The sequence below is a fragment of the Lissotriton vulgaris genome, chromosome 5 (assembly GCF_964263255.1).
Source record: "Lissotriton vulgaris chromosome 5, aLisVul1.2, whole genome shotgun sequence".
Taxonomy (NCBI): domain Eukaryota; kingdom Metazoa; phylum Chordata; class Amphibia; order Caudata; family Salamandridae; genus Lissotriton; species Lissotriton vulgaris.
Window position 1 is genome coordinate 1201866506 of NC_141693.1, and position 20459 is coordinate 1201886964.

The following is a 20459-nucleotide window of genomic DNA, read 5'->3' on the forward strand; positions in this document are numbered from 1 at the left end:
CACACACACCGCCAGCCGAACACCACACCGCAAGCCAAGCACCACTCCACGCACACCGCCAGCCAAGCACCACTCCACACACACCGCCAGACAAGCACCACTCCGTGCACAGACAGCCAAGTACTACTCCACGCACACCATCCAGCCATGCGCCACTCCACACACACCGCCAGCCAAGCAGTACTCCACGCACACAGCAAGCCAAGCGCCACTCCACGCACACCGCAAGCCAAGTGCCACTCCACGCCCACCACAAGCCAAGTGCCACTCCACGCACACCGCAAGCCAAGCACCACTCCACGCACACCATCCAGCCAAGCGCCACTCCACACACACCGCCAGCCAAGCACCACTCCGTGCACAGACAGCCAAGTACTACTCCAGGCACACCATCCAGCCATGCGCCACTCCACACACACCGCCAGCCAAGCAGTACTCCATTCACAGACAGCCAAGTACCACTCCATGCACACCATCCAGCCATGCGCCACTCCACACACACCGCCAGCCAAGCACCACACCGCAAGCCAAGCACCACTCCACGCACACCGCCAGCCAAGCACCACTCCACACACACCGCCAGACAAGCAGCACTCCGTGCACAGACAGCCAGCCAAGCAGCACTCCGTGCACAGACAGCCAAGAACCACTCCACGCACACCATCCACCCAAACACCACTCCACACACACCGCCAGCCAAGCACCACTCCGTGCACAGACAGCCAAGTACCACTCCACGCACACCACCAGCCAAGTGCCACTCCACGCACACCACCAGCCAAGCACCACTCCACGCACACCGCAAGCCAAGCGCCACTCCACGCACACCGCCAGCCAAGCACCACTCCACGCACACCGCAAGCAAAGCGCCACTCCACGCACACCGCAAGCAAAGCACCACTCCGTGCACAGACAGCCAAGTACCACTCCACACACACCATCCAGCCATGCGCAACTCCACACACACCGCCAGCTAAGCAGCACTCCGTGCACAGACAGCCAAGTTCCACTCCACGCACACCATCCAGCCAAGCGCCACTCCACACACACCGCCAGCCAAACACCACTCCACACACACCACCAGCCAAGCACCACTCCATGCACAGACAGCCAAGTACCACTCCACGCACACCATCCAGCCAAGCGCCACTCCACCCACACCGTCAGCCAAGCACCATTCCACGCACACCGCAATCAAGCGCCACTCCACGCACACCATCCAGCCAAGCGCCACTCCACACACACCGCCAGCCAAGCACCACTCCGTGCACAGACAGCCAAGTACTACTCCACGTACACCATCCAGCCATGCGCCACTCCACACACACCGCCAGCCAAGCACCACACAGCAAGCCAAGCACCACTCCACGCACACCGCCAGCCAAGCACCACTCCACACACACCGCCAGACAAGCAGCACTCCGTGCACAGACAGCCAGCCAAGCAGCACTCCGTGCACAGACAGCCAAGTACCACTCCACGCACACCACCAGCCAAGCGCCACTCCACGCACACCACCAGCCAAGCACCACTCCACGCACACCGCAAGCCAAGCACCACTCCACACACACCACCAGCCAAGCACCACACCGCAAGCAAAGCGCCACTCCACGCACACCACAAGCAAAGCACCACTCCGTGCACAGACAGCCATGTACCACTCCACGCACACCATCCAGCCATGTGCCACTCCACACACACCACCAGTCAAACACCACTCCACACACACCACCAGCCAAGCACCACTCCATGCACAGACAGCCAAGTACCACTCCACGCACACCATCCAGCCAAGCACCACTACACACACACCGCCAGGCAAACACCACTCCGATTTGCCCCAAGGGGGGAGCAGAAATTCAAAAACATAATTACTTGCCACCAGGAAGAGACCCTTGCCCAAGGGGTCGCTTCCAAAACATATACATTGGCCCAAAACAGATCCCTGGTGCCAGTGGGGAATATCTGCCCCCACCTGGGGGAAAAACAACTAAAAAAATGGGCCGATTTGCCCCCCCGGGGGGGGGCAGAAAAACAAAAAGATTATCACAGCCCACCTGGAAGCGAACCTTGCCCAAGGGGTCACTTCCTAAAAGCTAATTTCAAAATCCCTGGTGCTAGTGGGCATTTTCTGCCCCCCCCCCGGGGGCAAAACGGCAAAAAAAACGGCCCTATTTGCCCCAAGGGGGGGAAAGAAAATAAACAACAAAATCAAGGCCCCCTGGAAGCGACCCTTACCCAAGGGGTCGCTTCCCAAAACAAACATTGCCCTAATAAAAAATCCCTGGTGCCAGTGGTTTATTTCTGCCCCCCCCCCCGGGGGCATAACGGCCAAAATAACGGGCCGATTTGCCCCCAGGGGGAGCAGAAAATTGAAAATAAAATGGCTGCCCACCTGGAAGCGACCCTTGCCCAAGGGGTCGCTTCCTAAAAGCTAATTTCAAGATCTCTGGTGCTAGTGGGCATTTTCTGCCCCCCCCCCCCCCGGGGGGCAAAACGGCAAAAAAAATGGGCCGATTTGCCCCCAGGGGGGACAGAAAATGAATGACAAGATCAAGGCCCCCTGGAAGCGACCCTTACCCAAGGGGTCGCTTCCCAAAACAAACATTGCCCAAACCAAAAAAATCCCTGGTGCCAGTGGTTTATTTCTGCCCCCCCCCCTGGGGGCAAAACGGCTGAAATAACGGGCCGATTTGCCCCCAGGGGGAGCAGAAAATCGTAAAGAAAATGGCTGCCCACCTGGAAGCGACCCTTGCCCAAGGGGTCGCTTCCGAAAAGCTAAATGTTCAATCCCTGGTGCTAGTGGGGGCATTTTCGCCGCACGATCGCGATGCTGTGCGCGATCGTGAGGCAGAAATGCCCTACAAAGAGACATCAGGGGAAAGGAAAATCTCTTTCCTCTCCCCTGATGCCTCTTTGCGGCCCCAAACCCCCGCCGGAGTCCAGAAACCTTACCTTCTCCACCGGCGCTCAGGAAGCAAATGGCTTCCCGAGCGCAGGGAATCCCTGATGATGTCAGCGCGCGCTGTGCGCGCTGACGTCATCAGGGATTCCCATGGGGAGGGGCGGGGGGGGCCAGCGGGAACTCTTCCGCTGCCATCCCCCTGCTACATTTCAAAATCGCAGACCCTTGGGGAGAGCGCCAGCGCTTCCCCCGAGGGTGGGGCTCATGACGAGCTGGGCTCGTCATCAGCACACGACCACTGTGCACCATGACGAGCCCAGCTCGTCATCAGCATCGAAAGGGTTAATAGAATGGGACACTTGTAAGGCAAGCATCTGATGGTTCACGCAATCTTATGTCCTGAAACAGAACTCTGAAAGACATAAGAATGATGCAGCCTTGACATCTGATATTGCTGCTGGAGAGATTCGGTTAGCACTAGGCTTAAAAGATAACTTACCTACTCTGGAAATCTGCGCAAATCTTAGCCAGCTAAAATGTAAGACCAAAGAAAAACTTCTAAAAAAAATAGTGCTCAGATACATAAATATAAATTTTCTAATTATGAGGGTGGAGACAAAATAGGCAAAATTTTAGCCTTTAAAGTGGCAGAAGATAGAGTGGATTCCACGATTACTCAAATAACAGGACTTGACAACAAGAAATATAGTCAACCAAATGATATCACCCAACAGTTTGCTAAATATTACGAAGCTTTGTACACCCCGGAATGTACGCCTAACGGTTCTGTAATTGAGGATTACTTAAGAGAAAATCTAACGAACCAGCTAACGGCGACTGAAATAGACACTCTGGCCATAGGCATAACGAGAAAAGAACTAAAGGAGGCTATACTATCACTGTCTATAGGGAAAGCCACAGGTGAAGACACCATTCCATTGGAAATCTATAAACTATGCTTAGATGAACTAATACCTTTTCTTTTAGAAGTGATATTACATATTGGCAGGACAGGACTGGCCCCCAGCTCCTGGAATAAAGCTAAAATAATATTTTTCCACAAAAAGGGCAAACCTAAAGAGGAGATGGGTTCTTATAGACCCATATCCCTGATTAACACAGACGCAAAAATTTTAGCGAAATGTTTGGCCAAAAGACTTGCACCACTAATCCCCACAATTGTAAATATACAACAGCACGGGTTTATAGCAGGGAGGGACACATCAGCCCATGTCAACACAGCAATAACAGCATTTGACATAGCAGAGGTAGAGGCCACCCCTCTTGCTATGATAATGCTTGATGCCGAAAAGGCATTTGACCGGGTGGGATGGGACTACTTATGGCACACACTGGGATCTTTGGGCTTTGAAGGGGAATTCTTAAATGGGATCTGTGCACTTTACGACAAACCAACGGCACACATTAGTTATGGAGGGCTTACTTTGCCGTGTTTTTCAATTTTGAGGGGCACTCGTCAAGGGTGCCCTTTGTCACCTTTATTATTTGCCCTCTCACTTGAACCGTTCTTAAAGGCCTTGGATACCCAATCTGGAATAACACCATTCAAGACTGGCATGCATAGCCTAAAAATTACTGCATATGCAGACGACATTGCTATTTATTCGTCTGAAGTAACCGAGTCCCTAAGAACTATTAATCTCGAAGCACTTAAATTCGGCACAGTTTCAGGTTATAAACTAAATAAACATGAAACTCAAATAATAGCTAATTTTGACCCCCCGACACCAGTACCAGAAATCTGTAAGGTCGCAACCTATCTTGGAGTTAAAATCACCTCAAACATTAAAGAACTTAATGCTATTAACTATAACGATCTAACGAAAACTACCATCTCGACTCTGAAAAAATGGCATCGACTTCCACTAAGTCTAATTGGTAGAATAAATTTGATCAAAATGAAAATCATACCCAAATATTTATATTTGTTTAGATCAATCCCTTTGATACTGAATAGGCTTTTTTTAAACAATTAGATGGGATTTTTGGTAACTTCATCTGGGGGTACAAGAAGGCTAGGAGATCATTAAAGGTATTGAAAAATCAGATTGGGTCTGGCGGCCTTAATTTTCCTGATTTGAAATTATACTTTTGGGCATCATTTGTAAGACGCATACGGTCATTATTAAATACTGAGGATACGTTATTTTACCACCATTTATTGCTAAAAGGTGACTCTAACCAATGTTTACTTCACATAAAAGACCCAAACTACTACAAACGGGTCAAGTTCAAGACCGCACGTGACATATTAAGAGTATGGAAGGGTATTCTTGATTACTGCTAAACCACTATATATCACTCTCAGCTGATTCTATGGAACAATCCTGGCCTACCGAGCATATTCAGCGATGGAGAATCCCCTAGATGGCAGCTGAAAGGCGTAACAGTTTTGGGTGATTTGTACAACTCTCAAGGCATGCTAGACTTTCCCACTCTAAAACACCTATATGGTCTGTCTGAAATACATAGGTTTAAATATTTACAAATCTATGATTTTTTAGTGCGCAAAAATAAAATCAATAGCGTTTCGAGCTGTGGTATCTGGGATTGCTTAAATTCTAGGAAAGAGAAATCAATCATCAGCTCGACTTACAAATTTCTCATAGGCCTCAGACCTGACGACAGTGATATACTTGCTAAAAAATGGAACTCCAAACTTGGAACAAATTTTACAGGAAAACATATTACTCAATCTTATACTAATATTCATAACTCTGTACGGTCATCTAGTTTAAGACTCCAACAATACAGAACCACCTACATGCTTTACTATACGGCAGAAAAATTTTCGAAATGGCCCACAAGCAATGCCTTGGGAGATAAAACCAAATGCCCAAAATGCGCTGAATATGCAGCGGATTTGGTGCACATGCTGTTTTCTTGTCCAATGCTTGGGAAATATTGGGAAGAAGTGGGAAAAATGTTGGTTGCTAAAAACATACTTAGCTCCCCTATAAAGGCGCCTATGGCATTATTTGGCCTACATCTGACTAATCAACCACGCCCTGCATTGGAATCAATACTAATTTCATGTGCTAAATTAATCCTAGCAAGGGCCTGGATTAGCCTTAATTTACCCAACGCCATGGAATGGTGGTATTTAGTCATTGAAATCAAAACAATGGAGTGTACTCTAGCAGAATTAAGAGGCATTCGGTCGCTAAAGAAATTTGAGAAAATGTTGGGGGACTTAGATTGAACTGAATGACTTAAAGACTAACTTTGACTAACAAGTGGACTCTGCTGGTATATCTTAGTCTCTCTAATATGATATGATATTTGATTTATAGATTCCTGTGTATGTATGTGATATATTTGACCTTATTAATAGCATTTTTTTTTTACTTTACCTTTCTCTTCTGTATTTAATCAAACTTTTTGTAAAAATTAAGTTCATCCAAATCAAATCACAGTATGATGTGAAATAATTTTGAATGTATTGTTGTCTCGTACCAGGTGAAAATAAAATAATATTTAAATAAAAAAAAAAAAGATTTTCCCTCAAGTGAGTTGTTAAGTTGCACTGTACGACGGTTGGTTATTCTATGCGAGTAAAAATTCCTAGGCCATCAGTAAAGTAAGTGAACAATTTGTCTAGAACCAGTGGTGAAAAGAACAATCGAATGTGAATTTTATATTAAAATTATATATTTAATCAGCATAAATAAAAATCAAATAGAGACTCACCAAAAGTCAAACTATATGATAAGATAAAAATATGATTCATAAAGAAACATCAACAGGTTATATCAACAATAAGTACATAACATATAAATCATACAAGTTACAATTAAAACAGTTCATTCAAAGTTGTCATAAGCATGAAAGGTGCTGAAGAAATATGTATTAAAACTCGACGCGCGTTTCAGCAGAAAAAACGCCTTCCTCAGGAGTCACTGATGAAACTATTGACAATACTGAATTTCTATGCAGTACATCGAAAGTAGATGATATCTTCTTATATTCAATAGTCAGAGCCACTTGATAAAGGCTAATTCCTGATATAATCTGTAGTATTCTTGTCAAAGGTAACAATACGTTTGGATCAACTCACGATGATCGTGTAAAGCTGCGAGGTAAGTCTTCAAAAAATTATTGTTATTATATAGCGCCACTGATATCAACGTAGAGAAAGGAACTTATATGCTCAGATGGACGTTCTAAATTCATGTGGTCTAAACTGCGTCAGTAGATATAAATGTCTGGTTGTGGCCAATATTTCATGGCTTATATATTTAGATGGGGCTTCTTAAGTTGAAATATATGTTCTACTTTAATGAATGGAGACGTCTGATTGTGCCGGATATATCAAGGCTCAAGTGGATGAAATTCGAGCGGGCAGCAAGATGGTGCTGTTCCAGGGAACGAAAAGTGGCTAAAGGTACCTCGCCCACCAAGAAGGTTGGTTATTGACATAGTTTTTGTCTTAGATAAATTCAGAGCAAGGTTATTTATCGTCAAAAATTCTGACGTTACTGCCAGTAGTCTGGACAGGCCCACTTTAGTTAGGCTCAGAAGCACAATGTCATCGGCGTAAGCCAAATGGGTGAGATGAAAATTACCAAGTTTCGGTGCGTGCGCATTGCAGGTGTTTAAATTTCCCGAGAGGTCTGAAATGAATAAGTTAAAAAGCTGGGGTGCTAATACACAACCCTGTTTTAATCCGATCGATGTGTATACTTTTCATGATAGGTGTGATCCGTCCCCTAACTTTATTTGTGTCCAAATGTCGGTGTAGAATAGAGGTAGCCCCATCAGTATTTTCTCAGGTATGGCCGAAGCTTTCAGCTTCGCCCATAATAGCTTGCGATCAACGCTGTCGAAGGCCGCCTTCAGGTCAATAATTATGCATAAAAATGCTGCTTCTGCAGAATCACATAATTCTAGTGGCCCTAAATATAATCTATATCTGTCTATTCTTGTGCCAAAATGAATTTTTGGGGAAAGAATATATGCACAGATATCAGTACCCCAAAGTAAGGTGTCTGTTCTTAAAGTTCCTTCTAATTATTTAAGCAAGGTTCTCCTTCTGTGAGCACCTCGGGAGATTGACAGGAGTCAGGACAATAACAGCACATGTTGTCAGTTCTGCCATGGAATTGATGCCTTTGCTTTTTTTATATAGGCACTTGAACTATTCCTTTCCATTCGGTATCTGTGTTGTATTAGTGAAACTTGTCAAGTTTTTTCATTTAAGAAGAGTCAAAACCTTGCAATTATCTGTGGTTTGTTTTGCTTAATATACTTTCATAAGCAGGGCCACTGGAATTATGCGATTCTGTGGCTGCATCATGTTCCGCATACTAGATTTGTCACATATGTCACACAATACATTATCTGCTGAATACTGTGCACATTTTACCAAAACGAAATATTGTTTCATGCTGAAATGGATTGAAAGTTTATTTAATGCAGCAACATATGTTGCTGAGTTCTTGGTCAATTTTCAGTTTCCCACTGTCATTTTTCCATATTAAAGGGGGTACCAAAGAGGTGTAACCTTTTTAAGGGGAGTATTAATGTGTAAAAAGAGTAAAACTATCATAAAATGCGCCACATTCCGCTGAGTAAGTTGGGTTTTTTGCCACATAATTTAGTTAACTCCGCAATATATTTTGATTTTCCCCAGCCACATAATTCCAGTGGACAAGGACATAAGTTAGGTATAACATTATAGCAGAAAGAAAATATAACAATGTACTATTAGGATACATATCCTGATTGTATGCCGATTTCACTTTCCTTTCTTTCAATGGCAACACCCTTCACTCTGTTTCTGCCATAAAACTGCTTTCATCTCTTAATTACTGTGTGACTGGAGCTCGCAGTCTCAATATAGCAGGGGTGTCTCTGGTACCCTTTCTGTTTAAGCATGCACGATAACAGCAGGCATTCCCTGTGACCTGTCCACTGTCCCCAGAAACTTAAAGTACCCATGGCATTGGAGTTACAGATGAAATCTGACAATTAGATTTTGATTGCGAGCATGCAGGACCATGTGATTTTTGTATTTAATTCAGAAAGAGAACAGATTATGGTTTACTGGTTATGATTGGGCCTTGGGTGGGCCATGGGGCTATCTTGGGAGGGCCTGGCCCACCCTCTAGAACTAGTCCTGTGTACATCACACACACTTAAACACACATACGCACATGTACATACGTAACATCGCCCCTCTCATCAGTGATTAATTTGTAAAAAATCAAAAAAGTGCTTGGACCCTGGTCACTGGGCCACTTCAGGCTGCCCCACCAATTTCCCCTCTCAGTGCTCCTAAAGACATTACAAACACATCTACAAACCATCACACAGTCCTTTAAGTGTGAGACTTCAGACTATTCTAGACCTCCAAAGCTATTAGAATGGTTTGGGTGGTGGGTATTAGTAATTGTCAATGTTTAATGAATTTAGAAACAACTGTTGTTATGCTCATCTCTATATAAGAAGAACAGTGCCACCATGTGGCAGACTGCCATAGATGCTAGTGCTGTCAATTAAGTGCTTTGTGGTGCACCGGAAACCACCAGCTCAAATTAACCACCGCCCTCCCCCATCCCATGTAGGTATACATTTTTGTTGCTGTTGTGTGTGGCAGTGCTCACTCACAGGTGGCATGCACTAACCTCAGTCTACTGGCAGTGCAGTACAACACATACAGTAATGTAATTTCTGCCTGCCTCTATTTAATGTTTTAGTGTGTGGTAGAGCTGTACAACCCTTGAATTGCTGTAATCAGTCTCTTTCTTTTTCTCTTTTCTCGATTGTATGTTGCAGTGTGCGGCAGCGCTGTTTGGAGGAACAAAAGCGGAGAAGGCAAAGAGCGACCAAAAAAATTAGCACCTATATCGGGACCTTCCTGCTCTGCTTTGCACCATATGTCATCACAAGGTGAGTTGAATTTTTGATACAACAAGGTTTGGATAGTGGACCACTCTATTCTCAAGCACCAATCCAAATATCACCAAAAAATATTTGATTTTTGAATAAACTAGCGTGCAATTTTCACATGCTCACTGTCCAAAGAGCATATCCAAACACTTGGAAGAAAGTTTATATTTTTGTAGTAGATGAAAAAGCACCGCTGCGAAAGTAAGTCTTTACAGTTCATAAGAGATTAGTAAATCGTTGAACAATTCTCATTATGCAAAACGCTGATTCGTGATAATTGAAATTCAATCTGCTTTTAATAATCCAATTTTTAAACACTAGCCAACGCGTTTCGTTCTGTCACCAGAACTTCTTCAGGGCACAGTCAATATCAAGGCGTAGAGTGTTTCCAGTCCAAATTTCTCGCCAGAGGTGTGTGTTTTTTCTATGTTGGGTTGTCTGACTGCGACAAACCCGTATCTTTGGAATTTTATTTTTCAACAGTTTTCAAGTGTAGAGAGAACAACTATGATAGTTGGATCGGACTAACGCGTTTGGATTTTGAGACGCTGCTAGGGGGATTACAAACTAACCCAACAGGCAACTGCCTTAAGGTGAAACCTTTCCAGGATTCGAAACGAGAACAGAAGAGGGACCCTCTGAACGCTGTAAAAGAAAATTTCTTTTCATACATAAGAAGGGTTAATACCTGGGTCCTTATGGAACCAATATGTCCAATGTCCCTGCTGCTCATAACAGGGGCCACATTACAGACAGCACCTTCAGGGCACAACAGTTTATTGTACAGTTATTTAAAACCTTTACAAAAATACATCTGGTTAATACCAATTTAGAACAATCAGATTAAAATAGACCTTAAAATACATTCTAGAAGCATACCATGTGCCACTGAAACCCCAGGGACATTAATTAGGGCCTAAAGAGAATAAAGTAGGGATCCTCACTATGAGCCAAACCAGTTTTAAAAATGGCATAGGGAATGGTAGGCAGCCCATTGAAACTGGCCGCTACGCTCCTGCAGAGAGTAACTAGAAGCCTTGAGGACAGCACAGGATGTCGATGTTCGTGAAATGGATAGCAGCACCAGGAAATGTTCATTGTTGGTCAGGTACTATTTAAAACATGGACACATAGGAAAGGTACAAAGTGCATGATGGGCAAATGTTGATCCCAAAATATACCAATAGGCACGTCATAGTATTATAGATGTTCTTTTTGGCCACCAGAGTGAATAGGAAGGAATGAAGGGGTGGGAACAGCAGCAGAACGACCTCCGGTGCTTCAGGAATTGAGTGAAGGTGCTCATAGTGATCATTCCTAATCCTTGGTGAATGGAAAGTGCAACGTGCAAAGTGCTGGGGGAAACAATAGAGTATTCCAAAAAAGCTTCACGAGTTTTTAGTAGAAGCGGTGCGATGGTTTGAGCGAGTTTTAAGAGCCCGACTCAGGCCAGCACTTGCATTAGGTTTGAACTTTTGAGGGAATGTGCACTCGGCTCAAGCTGGTGGTTGCAACCTATGCATATTGCAGCGACAGCCGTGCTGTATCCCTAAAAGGCTTGAGATGTTTAGTGGCAGCTGTATCAAGCTGAAGGCAGATTTAGGGCCCTGGCTCAAGGCCACCGGTGGTAAAGTCGGGCCCCAATTTTGTTCAAACTCCCAAGCAAACAAAGGGCCTTATTTGGAGCTTGGCAGACAGGTTACTCCGTTACAAAGATGACGAATCTTTCTGAAACAAAAATCCCACAGGATATAATGGGATTTATATTTCAGCGGACGTGATATCCCTCAGCCCTGTGACAGAGTAACCCATCTGCTGAGATGTAAATTAGGACCAAATTCCCTATGGAGCAAGTTTTTTCTCAGCTGAAGCAGTGAGGGACAGATGCAAGACTGTGAAGGATGGTTTCCACGTGGTGTTCCTGTTGGAAATGCATTCTTGTTGACTCGAGCTGTCACGAGCGTTCAGGCATGTCTGGCTGCTCGTGACAAGCTCGTGTTGTTGTACCACTTTGTTATCCTTTGAATATCTAGAATGTTATCGTTGCACCAGATCTGTTGAGCTGGCATTCCTAACCTGAACCTTAAGACGTGAGCACCAAATAAACTCCGTCCCTGATTACAACTTCTTTCGTGTTCTTCCTTGACTTTCCTACACTGGCGACGAGCGGGAGCTGCATCACCTGCGCCTAAAGACCCTTGGATTATTATTTTTTTTATCTTATTCCGGATTTTTTGGGAAATTACCGGCGCTACCAGAACAGCGTTGGATTATAGCTGTTTAAAGGGAAGCGGAAGGACCATTGGATTGTTACGTTTTAGAGGGAAGCAGAAGGACCATCACTCGTTAAAGAATTTAAAAGTCCGATTTTCCTTACTTTTTCACTGTTGTGCAGGAGTCCGTGCACTCCATTCGGATTTGCGCAATCCTACGTTCTGTCATCGTGCGACTGGCATCCTTTGAATTCTTGCTGCTGGAGTCCGTGCACTCCATTCGGAATTGCGCAATCCTACGTCATCGCGCGATTTCAAGCATCGCGTGACTTCAAGCCAACGTGACGTTTTGCATCATCGCGTTCCGCCATGCCAGGCAGGAGCCCTGATCGTTCCTTCCCCCCAGTCTGAGAGCTATAAATCTGAGTTGAAGCCAGAGCAGGTAAGTACAAGTGATATATTTCTGCTGGTTCCACGGGGCGTAAGAGATCATCACTGCCCAGGCATGTGAGCACTTTCCCAGCGCTGCCAAACGATCCAGCATTTAAAGCCTTTTCACTGTGGTCGCTGTGAGTTTTTTGAACGCAGATAGTGTAAGATTTTATCCCGGGCTTCTGTGAGCTGAAGGTCTCTTAACTTGTCTTGAAGAAGGTGTTGACGTGAGGATCCTGATCTATCTAAGTCTCGCCAAAGTAAGCTGTTCATGGTATCTGGAGGGGCAAGTCAGAGCCTGTGGTAAAAAATGAATAGGGCACTGCTTCCCACCCAGGATTGCTTTATTTAAAAAATGAAGAGGGCACTGCTTCCCACCCAGGATTGCTTTATTTTAAAAATGAAGAGGGCACTGCTTCCCACCCAGGATTGCTTTATTTAAAAAATGAAGAGGGCACTGCTTCCCACCCAGGATTGCTTTATTTAAAAAATGAAGAGGGCACTGCTTCCCACCCAGGATTGCTTTATTTAAAAAATGAAGAGGGCACTGCTTCCCACCCAGGATTGCTTTATTTAAAAAATGAAGAGGGCACTGCTTCCCACCCAGGATTGCTTTATTTAAAAAATGAAGAGGGCACTGCTTTCCACCCAGGATTGCTTTATTACTTACTTGTGCTGGTGATGCTGGCTTTAGCAAATGCAGTGCAGCTTATAGATTTTGGTGGCGATCGTGTCCAGCAGTACAGCCTCAATGCCCAGTGTGATTTCACTACCATGGGACAGTGCGGGGCGCCCTTTGCTTTCATCACACCAGGAAGGGATCAAGACGCGGACCCTCAAGAGTCTGTGCAAGTGTCTTAAGGGTGAGCATGAAGCTGGTGCCTTTCTTTTTCAGTGCAAGAAGGTGAGCTTCAAACAACCCTTGACTGTCCAGAAGGATGCCTGGGTAATTGTATTCACGCTGTGCAGAAGCTGTTTCCAGTTAAGGTGGCACCTGCTGCAACCTGCCGCCTTCCTACAGAAAACTAATTGTTATTGCCTTCTTGTGGTTTATTTTGATACTGTTCCTGATGGTAGAATTGTGCAAGCAGGAAAGTTGACGTTGAATGCCAATTTTAGTTTGACTTAGCGGCATAAGATCATCCGCCTAAAGCAGGTGTGTTATACGGAGGCCTCCCAGATTGGGAGGATGACAGTTGACTATATTTAAGGTCTCTGTCATGTCAGCGATCTATAGTTTAAAGAGAATAGGGGTGAGTGCACAACCTAGTTTCAGCCCTAGGTTTGTGGCAATCTTTCTTGAAAAGCACATGCCATCACCCAGTTCAAGCTGCACCCAGGTATTGGAATACAGTTGCACAATCACACTCAATGGATCCATCCGCTAAGAGGCCCCAGTCCTGCAGTTTACACCACAATGAGCCTCTGGGAACACTGTCAAATGCAGCTTTAAAATCAATAAAGGAGGAGTAGAGTGCAGATCCCCTCCTGTAGACTTTATTAGTGAGGTAGTGTGGCTCACTGGTTAGAGTGAGGTAGTGTGGCTCACTGGTTAGAGGCGGCAGACCCGAGAGCAGAGGACGGCCCGGGACCAGGGTTCGATTCCCGGCGCGGCAGGTTTCTGGACCAGGGTCAGCGGACTCGATAATTCTCTCGCCTCGGTGCCCACTCTGATCAGCGATCACACTCGGCAACTCTGGGCATTAGCTTGCCTCATCCTCACTAACGGCCCCACCAGACCGCCGGGGATGCCTGGTCTCACCCTGGAGATACCCATTAAGGGACCATCTCTCAGGGAAGCCAGGAAGGGTTTCGCAGCGGTCGAAGCGCCTTGGGACCCTACGGGTAAGTAGTGCGCTATATAAATGCCTATACATTTACATTTACATTACACATTAATGCCAGCACCATCACATTTGTTGTGGTACCACAGTTGTCTATGACACCACACTGATTTCTGGGGATGATCTGCACTTTGTCCAGGAATTCAAGCTGTCAACCAAGAGGCTAGCAAATAGTTTACTATCATTCTCGCTTTGCACTGTGAATAAATAAGGGCTGGGGTCAGCCTTGGGGCCCCTCTTGAAGATTGGCTGGATAATTGATCCTCTCCAAGAGTCTGGGATACAGTTTGTTGCCATGCAAAATCCAAATAGTGGTGATATTACTGTAAGCATGGGCGGAAAATCCGTTTCGCTCGCGGATTTTGCGGATTTTCGGTAAATTCGCAATCCGCGAGATCCGCGAATCTCCCGCAAAATCCGCAAATCCGCGAGCAGCGGATTTTATGGCTTGCTCGCACTGTTCGCGTGAGTTCGCGGCTTGCCAGTACAACTTCGCACCCCGCGAGTAAGTGCTAAATTGCAGAAATACGATCTTAGCAAAACTGAAACTACTTACTAGGTTCAAAAGTTCAGGCTCATCATTAGTAGCCATTTCCTGTAGTGCTTCCTGAGGGGCCCCTCCAGAGTTCAGTTGCCAGTTGCAACTATTATGTGACCCTGCTCTGAACATTTATGCAAACAAAAAGAAGGAGTATCCCCAATGTCAGGTTTTTGAGGAAAAAACTTTCGGAGGGTGAGTTGTTTGGCAAAAAAAGGAAAAAAGTCAACCTTTTTGATAGGAAACCCCTCACTCACCACCTAGTGGTGACTTGCTTCATCATCGGGGTCCACCCTGGTGACCTAGCGTCACCAGGATGTGCTTCGACACCTGGGTTACAGTGGAGCAGGTTGTGACTGTCTGTGCAAAAAAAGGTGTTAAAAATTGTCCCGGTTTAACTTAAAATCAATCTTTATTATAAAGTAATCAGAACAATGTTAAAAATTATTAGCGAGATACTCCTTGGTGAGTTACGGCCAAGGTATCTCTATATGTGTCTGAGTGGTTTGGTCAACATGTTTCTACCATCAGGGCAGTAGCCCGGTATTCTTCAGGACCAAAAACAGGTGGATGGGAGGTGAGTGCCCCCTAAAAGGCACACCCTCTCCTGATCCCCTGTGAACCAACTGGAAAAATTACCAGTGGTGAATGTGCTCTTTTAAAATAAAGAGAGCTGGTTGCAAAAAAAGAGAAGAAAAAGAGACTTGTTATAAGCCTCTAGATTACTTCAACGGGCAGGGGGTAGGTTCTTCTAACCGCCAAACTTATTTAGTTTGCGGGAGATTTAAACGGCCTTTCACCTACTCCTATCCTCCTCTGCTCGGCTAGTCGAGCAGAGGAGGATAGGAGTAGGTGAAAGGCCGTTTAAATCTCCCGCAAACTAAATAAGTTTGGCGGTTAGAAGAACCTACCCCCTGCCCGTTGAAGTAATCTAGAGGCTTATAACAAGTCTCTTTTTCTTCTCTTTTTTTGCAACCAGCTCTCTTTATTTTAAAAGAGCACATTCACCACTGGTAATTTTTCCAGTTGGTTCACAGGGGATCAGGAGAGGGTGTGCCTTTTAGGGGGCACTCACCTCCCATCCACCTGTTTTTGGTCCTGAAGAATACCGGGCTACTGCCCTGATGGTAGAAACATGTTGACCAAACCACTCAGACACATATAGAGATACCTTGGCCGTAACTCACCAAGGAGTATCTCGCTAATAATTTTTAACATTGTTCTGATTACTTTATAATAAAGATTGATTTTAAGTTAAACCGGGACAATTTTTAACACCTTTTTTTGCACAGACAGTCACAACCTGCTCCACTGTAACCCAGGTGTCGAAGCACATCCTGGTGACGCTAGGTCACCAGGGTGGACCCCGATGATGAAGCAAGTCACCACTAGGTGGTGAGTGAGGGGTTTCCTATCAAAAAGGTTGACTTTTTTCCTTTTTTTGCCAAACAACTCACCCTCCGAAAGTTTTTTCCTCAAAAACCTGACATTGGGGATACTCCTTCTTTTTGTTTGCATAAATATTCCTATCAGGGGAATAGGAGGTATCTCTTGTCACTTCCTAGTGACAATATCCCTTGCTCTCTCCTTTGATTTCAAAACCCTGCTCTGAACCTCAGAATAGTTACACATATGCCACAAAGGTCCTGAATTACAGCTAAGGGAGACAAGCAGGAGCCAGGCTGGAAGTTAAAATCCATTAATCAGCCCCTAATTCATTATTGTCAGTTGGGGCAGGGCAGGTGTTGTAACTAATTTTGCAACAATGAAAGCACTTAGCAAGTGCAAAAGATCACTAATCAGGAAGCACTAAGGAAGCAGGTGCCAGCTAAAAAAATATTCTGTGACACATTAATCAGCCCCAAATTAATTCAGGTCACTTGAGGCAGGGAAGGTGTGCTTTGCTTTGCCGAAAATAATGTACACTGGACAACCAGAGGGTGTGGTGATGAAACAGAGGGTGGCATGGGTGGGCCAGAGGGTGGCATGAGTAGTCAGAGAGTGGCAGTGGTGACAGAGAGTGGCAGTGATGAAGAAGAGTGTCCCAAACAGGCTGGACACGTAGAAACAACAAGTTCGCAAAACTTGCGACCCGACAGGTAAGTTCGCAAATTGCGAAATTGTAAAAACCCTCGCGAACTGGCAGAAACACGCGCGAACACAAAAAAAAAAAAATCCGCAAATTCGCGGGAATTCGCGGATTTTGCGGATTGCGAGTTCGCAAATCCGCAAAATTCGCGAACGCGAGATTCGCAAAATTCGCCCATGCTTATATTACTGTAGCATCCTCCCCAGCCCGGGTACTCGTAAATTAATACACCAATCCTAGAGCTTAGTATTGCACATCTTTATTCCTGAGCATGTAACTGCCAACCCAGCGTTCTAAACACAAACTCTATTCACTACTCCCCAACTTTTACCCCAAAGTTCTACAGATTCCATCAGGAAGGTCATTGTTAACTCACAAGACACTACATCTCCTTCCTTATTACACAAAAATAGAACATTTTAGACATATATATTTCTGTAAAATTGAAAAATGTATATATACATTCCAGCTCCTCAATAAGTCGTCATGGAGCTCTGACCAAACACCCATATCGTGTCCTCTGAATGCTAGGAAGTGAGAAGAGAAGTGTCCATAACTGGTACTGGTGATGTAGGGACAGATGCATTCAAGGAACTCTCTACAGCTTGAAACAAACCTGCATCTCTGACACCAGGTACTGGTGAATGATGAGGCAGATGCTTGAAGTGTGAAGAATCTCATGTAATGGACTTTCCAGTATGATGAGCAGTCACCCTGTGTCCTTTACTGGTCACAACTTTGAAGGGTTCAGCACTAAAGGGTGTATCAGATTAGCGTTTTCTCTGTTGTTGCGCCAATACTAGATCATTTTTATTGAAAGTAATGTTCTTGAAACGCTTGTTGGCACAGACTTTTATCTCCTGCTTATGGCACAAGTCTGTTTGATGAAGTTCACCATCTGTTGTAGATTGTCTGTTGGTCCATTGTGGTAACTTAGCCGTTATGGCTCTGCCGGACATCAAGGTGGCAGGACCTTCACCTGTTGTTGAATGAGGGGTCGACCGGTAAGCTTGAAGAGCAGCATGGAGAGCAGGCTTCAGTTCAAGCTTCTCAAATGTCGCACGCTGGACATTCTTTTTAAGTGTGCTCACTAAGAGTTCAACAATACCATTAGCTTGTGGCCGAAGAGGTGTGCTTTTCTGATGCTTCACCTTGCGATGATTAAGAAAGTCTCAGAATTCTCAACTGTTAAATGGTGGGGCAATGTCAGACTTTAGAATTGAAGGAACACTCCATGTTGCAAAAATACCATCTACCTTCTTGATGACTCTTTCTTGAGTAGTCGATGAGAGATCTTCTACTAATGGAAAACAGGAGTATTCATGGATAAACCCCATCAGGTGATGTCCATTGTCAAGAGGACCGAAATCCACAGCGACTCTCTCCCATACATGCTTTGGCAAATCAGACATATTTGAGGGATGTTGAGGGGTTTGGGAGATAAGCAATTGCACAAATGACCGGACTTCAACTCTCTTCCAACTCTCATCAAGATAAGGAAACCAAGCTTGATCTCTTAGAGCTTGTTTAGTGGCAACAATTCCACAATGTCCTTCATGGGCCAATTCAATTACTTGTTGTTGCAGACTTTCCAACATGACAATTCTTGATCGTCTCCTTCTGTAATACCAAAATGCCCCGGGCGCGCAAAGCAGGCTTCAACCCGCTGTTGGCCCCCCAGGACACCTTGTGTAATACGGCCCCTGCTGTGCACCCCCCCCCCTCCCATCCGGTCCAAAGGAGCCTCATGTAGTGCTGTGTAGAGGTTGGTGATAGCATGCACCGGAGGACAACAACAGCACATGCAGCACTGCCGGGGTAGTCCCCTTACTACCCCAAGCTACCTGCAATGTAGGTTGTATAGTGTAAAATATTAGGAACTGGCCAGCAGGCAGGCCATTGGTATCCTGAAAGGGCATGACAACACCCTCGAGATAGAAGTCCTGTGCGCTGGGCTAGTTAAACTAGTTGAGCTTAGTGTAGAGACTTAGGGCCAGATGTAGGTAAATCCCTTTTACCGATTTTGAAATACCGAATTTTACCGATTCGGTATTTCAAAATCGGTAAATGGGATGTAGGTACCAACATCTGGATTTTTTACCGATACCTTGAAATTCAGTATTTACCGATTCGGTAAATACCGAATCGGTATTTGCTATTGAATCCTATGGGCCTTGAAGCCCATAGGATTCAATTCAAATACCGATTCGGTGTTTACCGAATTGGTAAATACCGAATTTGTCAAGGGTGCAGGGGGTGTCACTTTGACACCCTCTAGCACCCCCAAAACGGGCATGTGTGCAATGTGGCACACAGACATGCCCTAAGGGTACGTCTGTCTGTCACATGGCACATGTGTACATGCACAGATGTGCATGTACACAGGAATCGGTATTTTACCATGGATTTGTATTCCATGGTAAAATACCAATTCTGAAAGCCATGTGCCAATGGAAAATTAGCTACCCATATTGCATTTTCGGTAATTTTACCGAATCGGTAAATATTACCGAATCGGTAAATTTACCGATTCGGTAATAATAACGATTCAGTAAAATTACCGAATATGTGCCCCTACATCTCCATAGCCCTTAACCGATCGGAAACGGCCGAAAATCGGTATTTTCGGCCGATTCCGATCGGTAAAGGTCTACCTACATCTGGCCCTTAATGTCTAAGGCTTGCAGAGGTGTGCAAGAGGTGAGTCTAAAGGGAGGTGCGGGAGCTGTAAGCTGCACAGAGTCCTGGTGCTTGCCTTCCCCTGGTGAGGGCCCCCTTACAGGGCCACATGCTGCTATTCATTCTAGGCTCATCAAAGTGCTGAGGAGTAATCTAAGCCACAGCTCACCTGCTCTGGCCTGGGGCAGGCTCAGATTCCCTGACTCCTGCCCAACAAACTCACAATACTGTGACCAGCCTGTCCGCTCTTCACTGCTTCTCCCATCTCTCACTCCCCAGAGAGCTGCAGTGGACCTCCAATGGGTAGGTGTTAGCCAAGTCCCCTGCCAGGCCCAGATGTAATTGGGAGCTCTGAGCTGAAAAGGTCTCAAGGGTGGCTGACTGAAGATGGGGGGGTCTAAAACAGTCATCTTTCCCGGGCTCAGACTGTCGCATTTCTCTGCTCTGCTGCAGCTGCTGCTGCATCCGCATCCTGTGAGTGGGCCACACCCACTGCCTCGCCTGCCTGAATGATGTCAGGATTGGAGTTGCTAATCCACTAGAATGCACTCATTCAGGTAGTAGCTCCCAGTCTGTGCACCGTATTTCACTGAATGCCCTGATCCCAGAGTGTCACCAGTTCACGGCTGCCCTGGGGCAGCACATTCACTGTAATAGGACTCACTTTCCATATTTGCACACGGCACACCTATTTTGGGTGCGCCATGGCGCAAGCTGGAAAAGTGAACCATATGTGTAATAGGGCCCCAGTTACCTAAATGCTATTCACAAACTATGCTTTAGTGCCCCATAAATCCTGGATTCCCTTTGGTCAGTAGCTTTGGGCCAATGCCTCACTTCGATCTCT

At 45.4% G+C, this 20459-nt stretch overlaps 1 protein-coding gene across 1 annotated transcript in view; it reads left to right on the forward strand.

The window, feature by feature from the left end:
• Positions 1 to 20459, forward strand: part of GPR26 (G protein-coupled receptor 26) — a 263376-nt gene that overhangs the window by 184746 nt on the left and 58171 nt on the right. The window contains exon 2 of the mRNA XM_086920306.1: positions 9704 to 9817. Coding sequence (XP_086776432.1) covers positions 9704 to 9817 — 114 coding nt within the window. The remainder of the gene's footprint in view (positions 1 to 9703; positions 9818 to 20459) is intronic.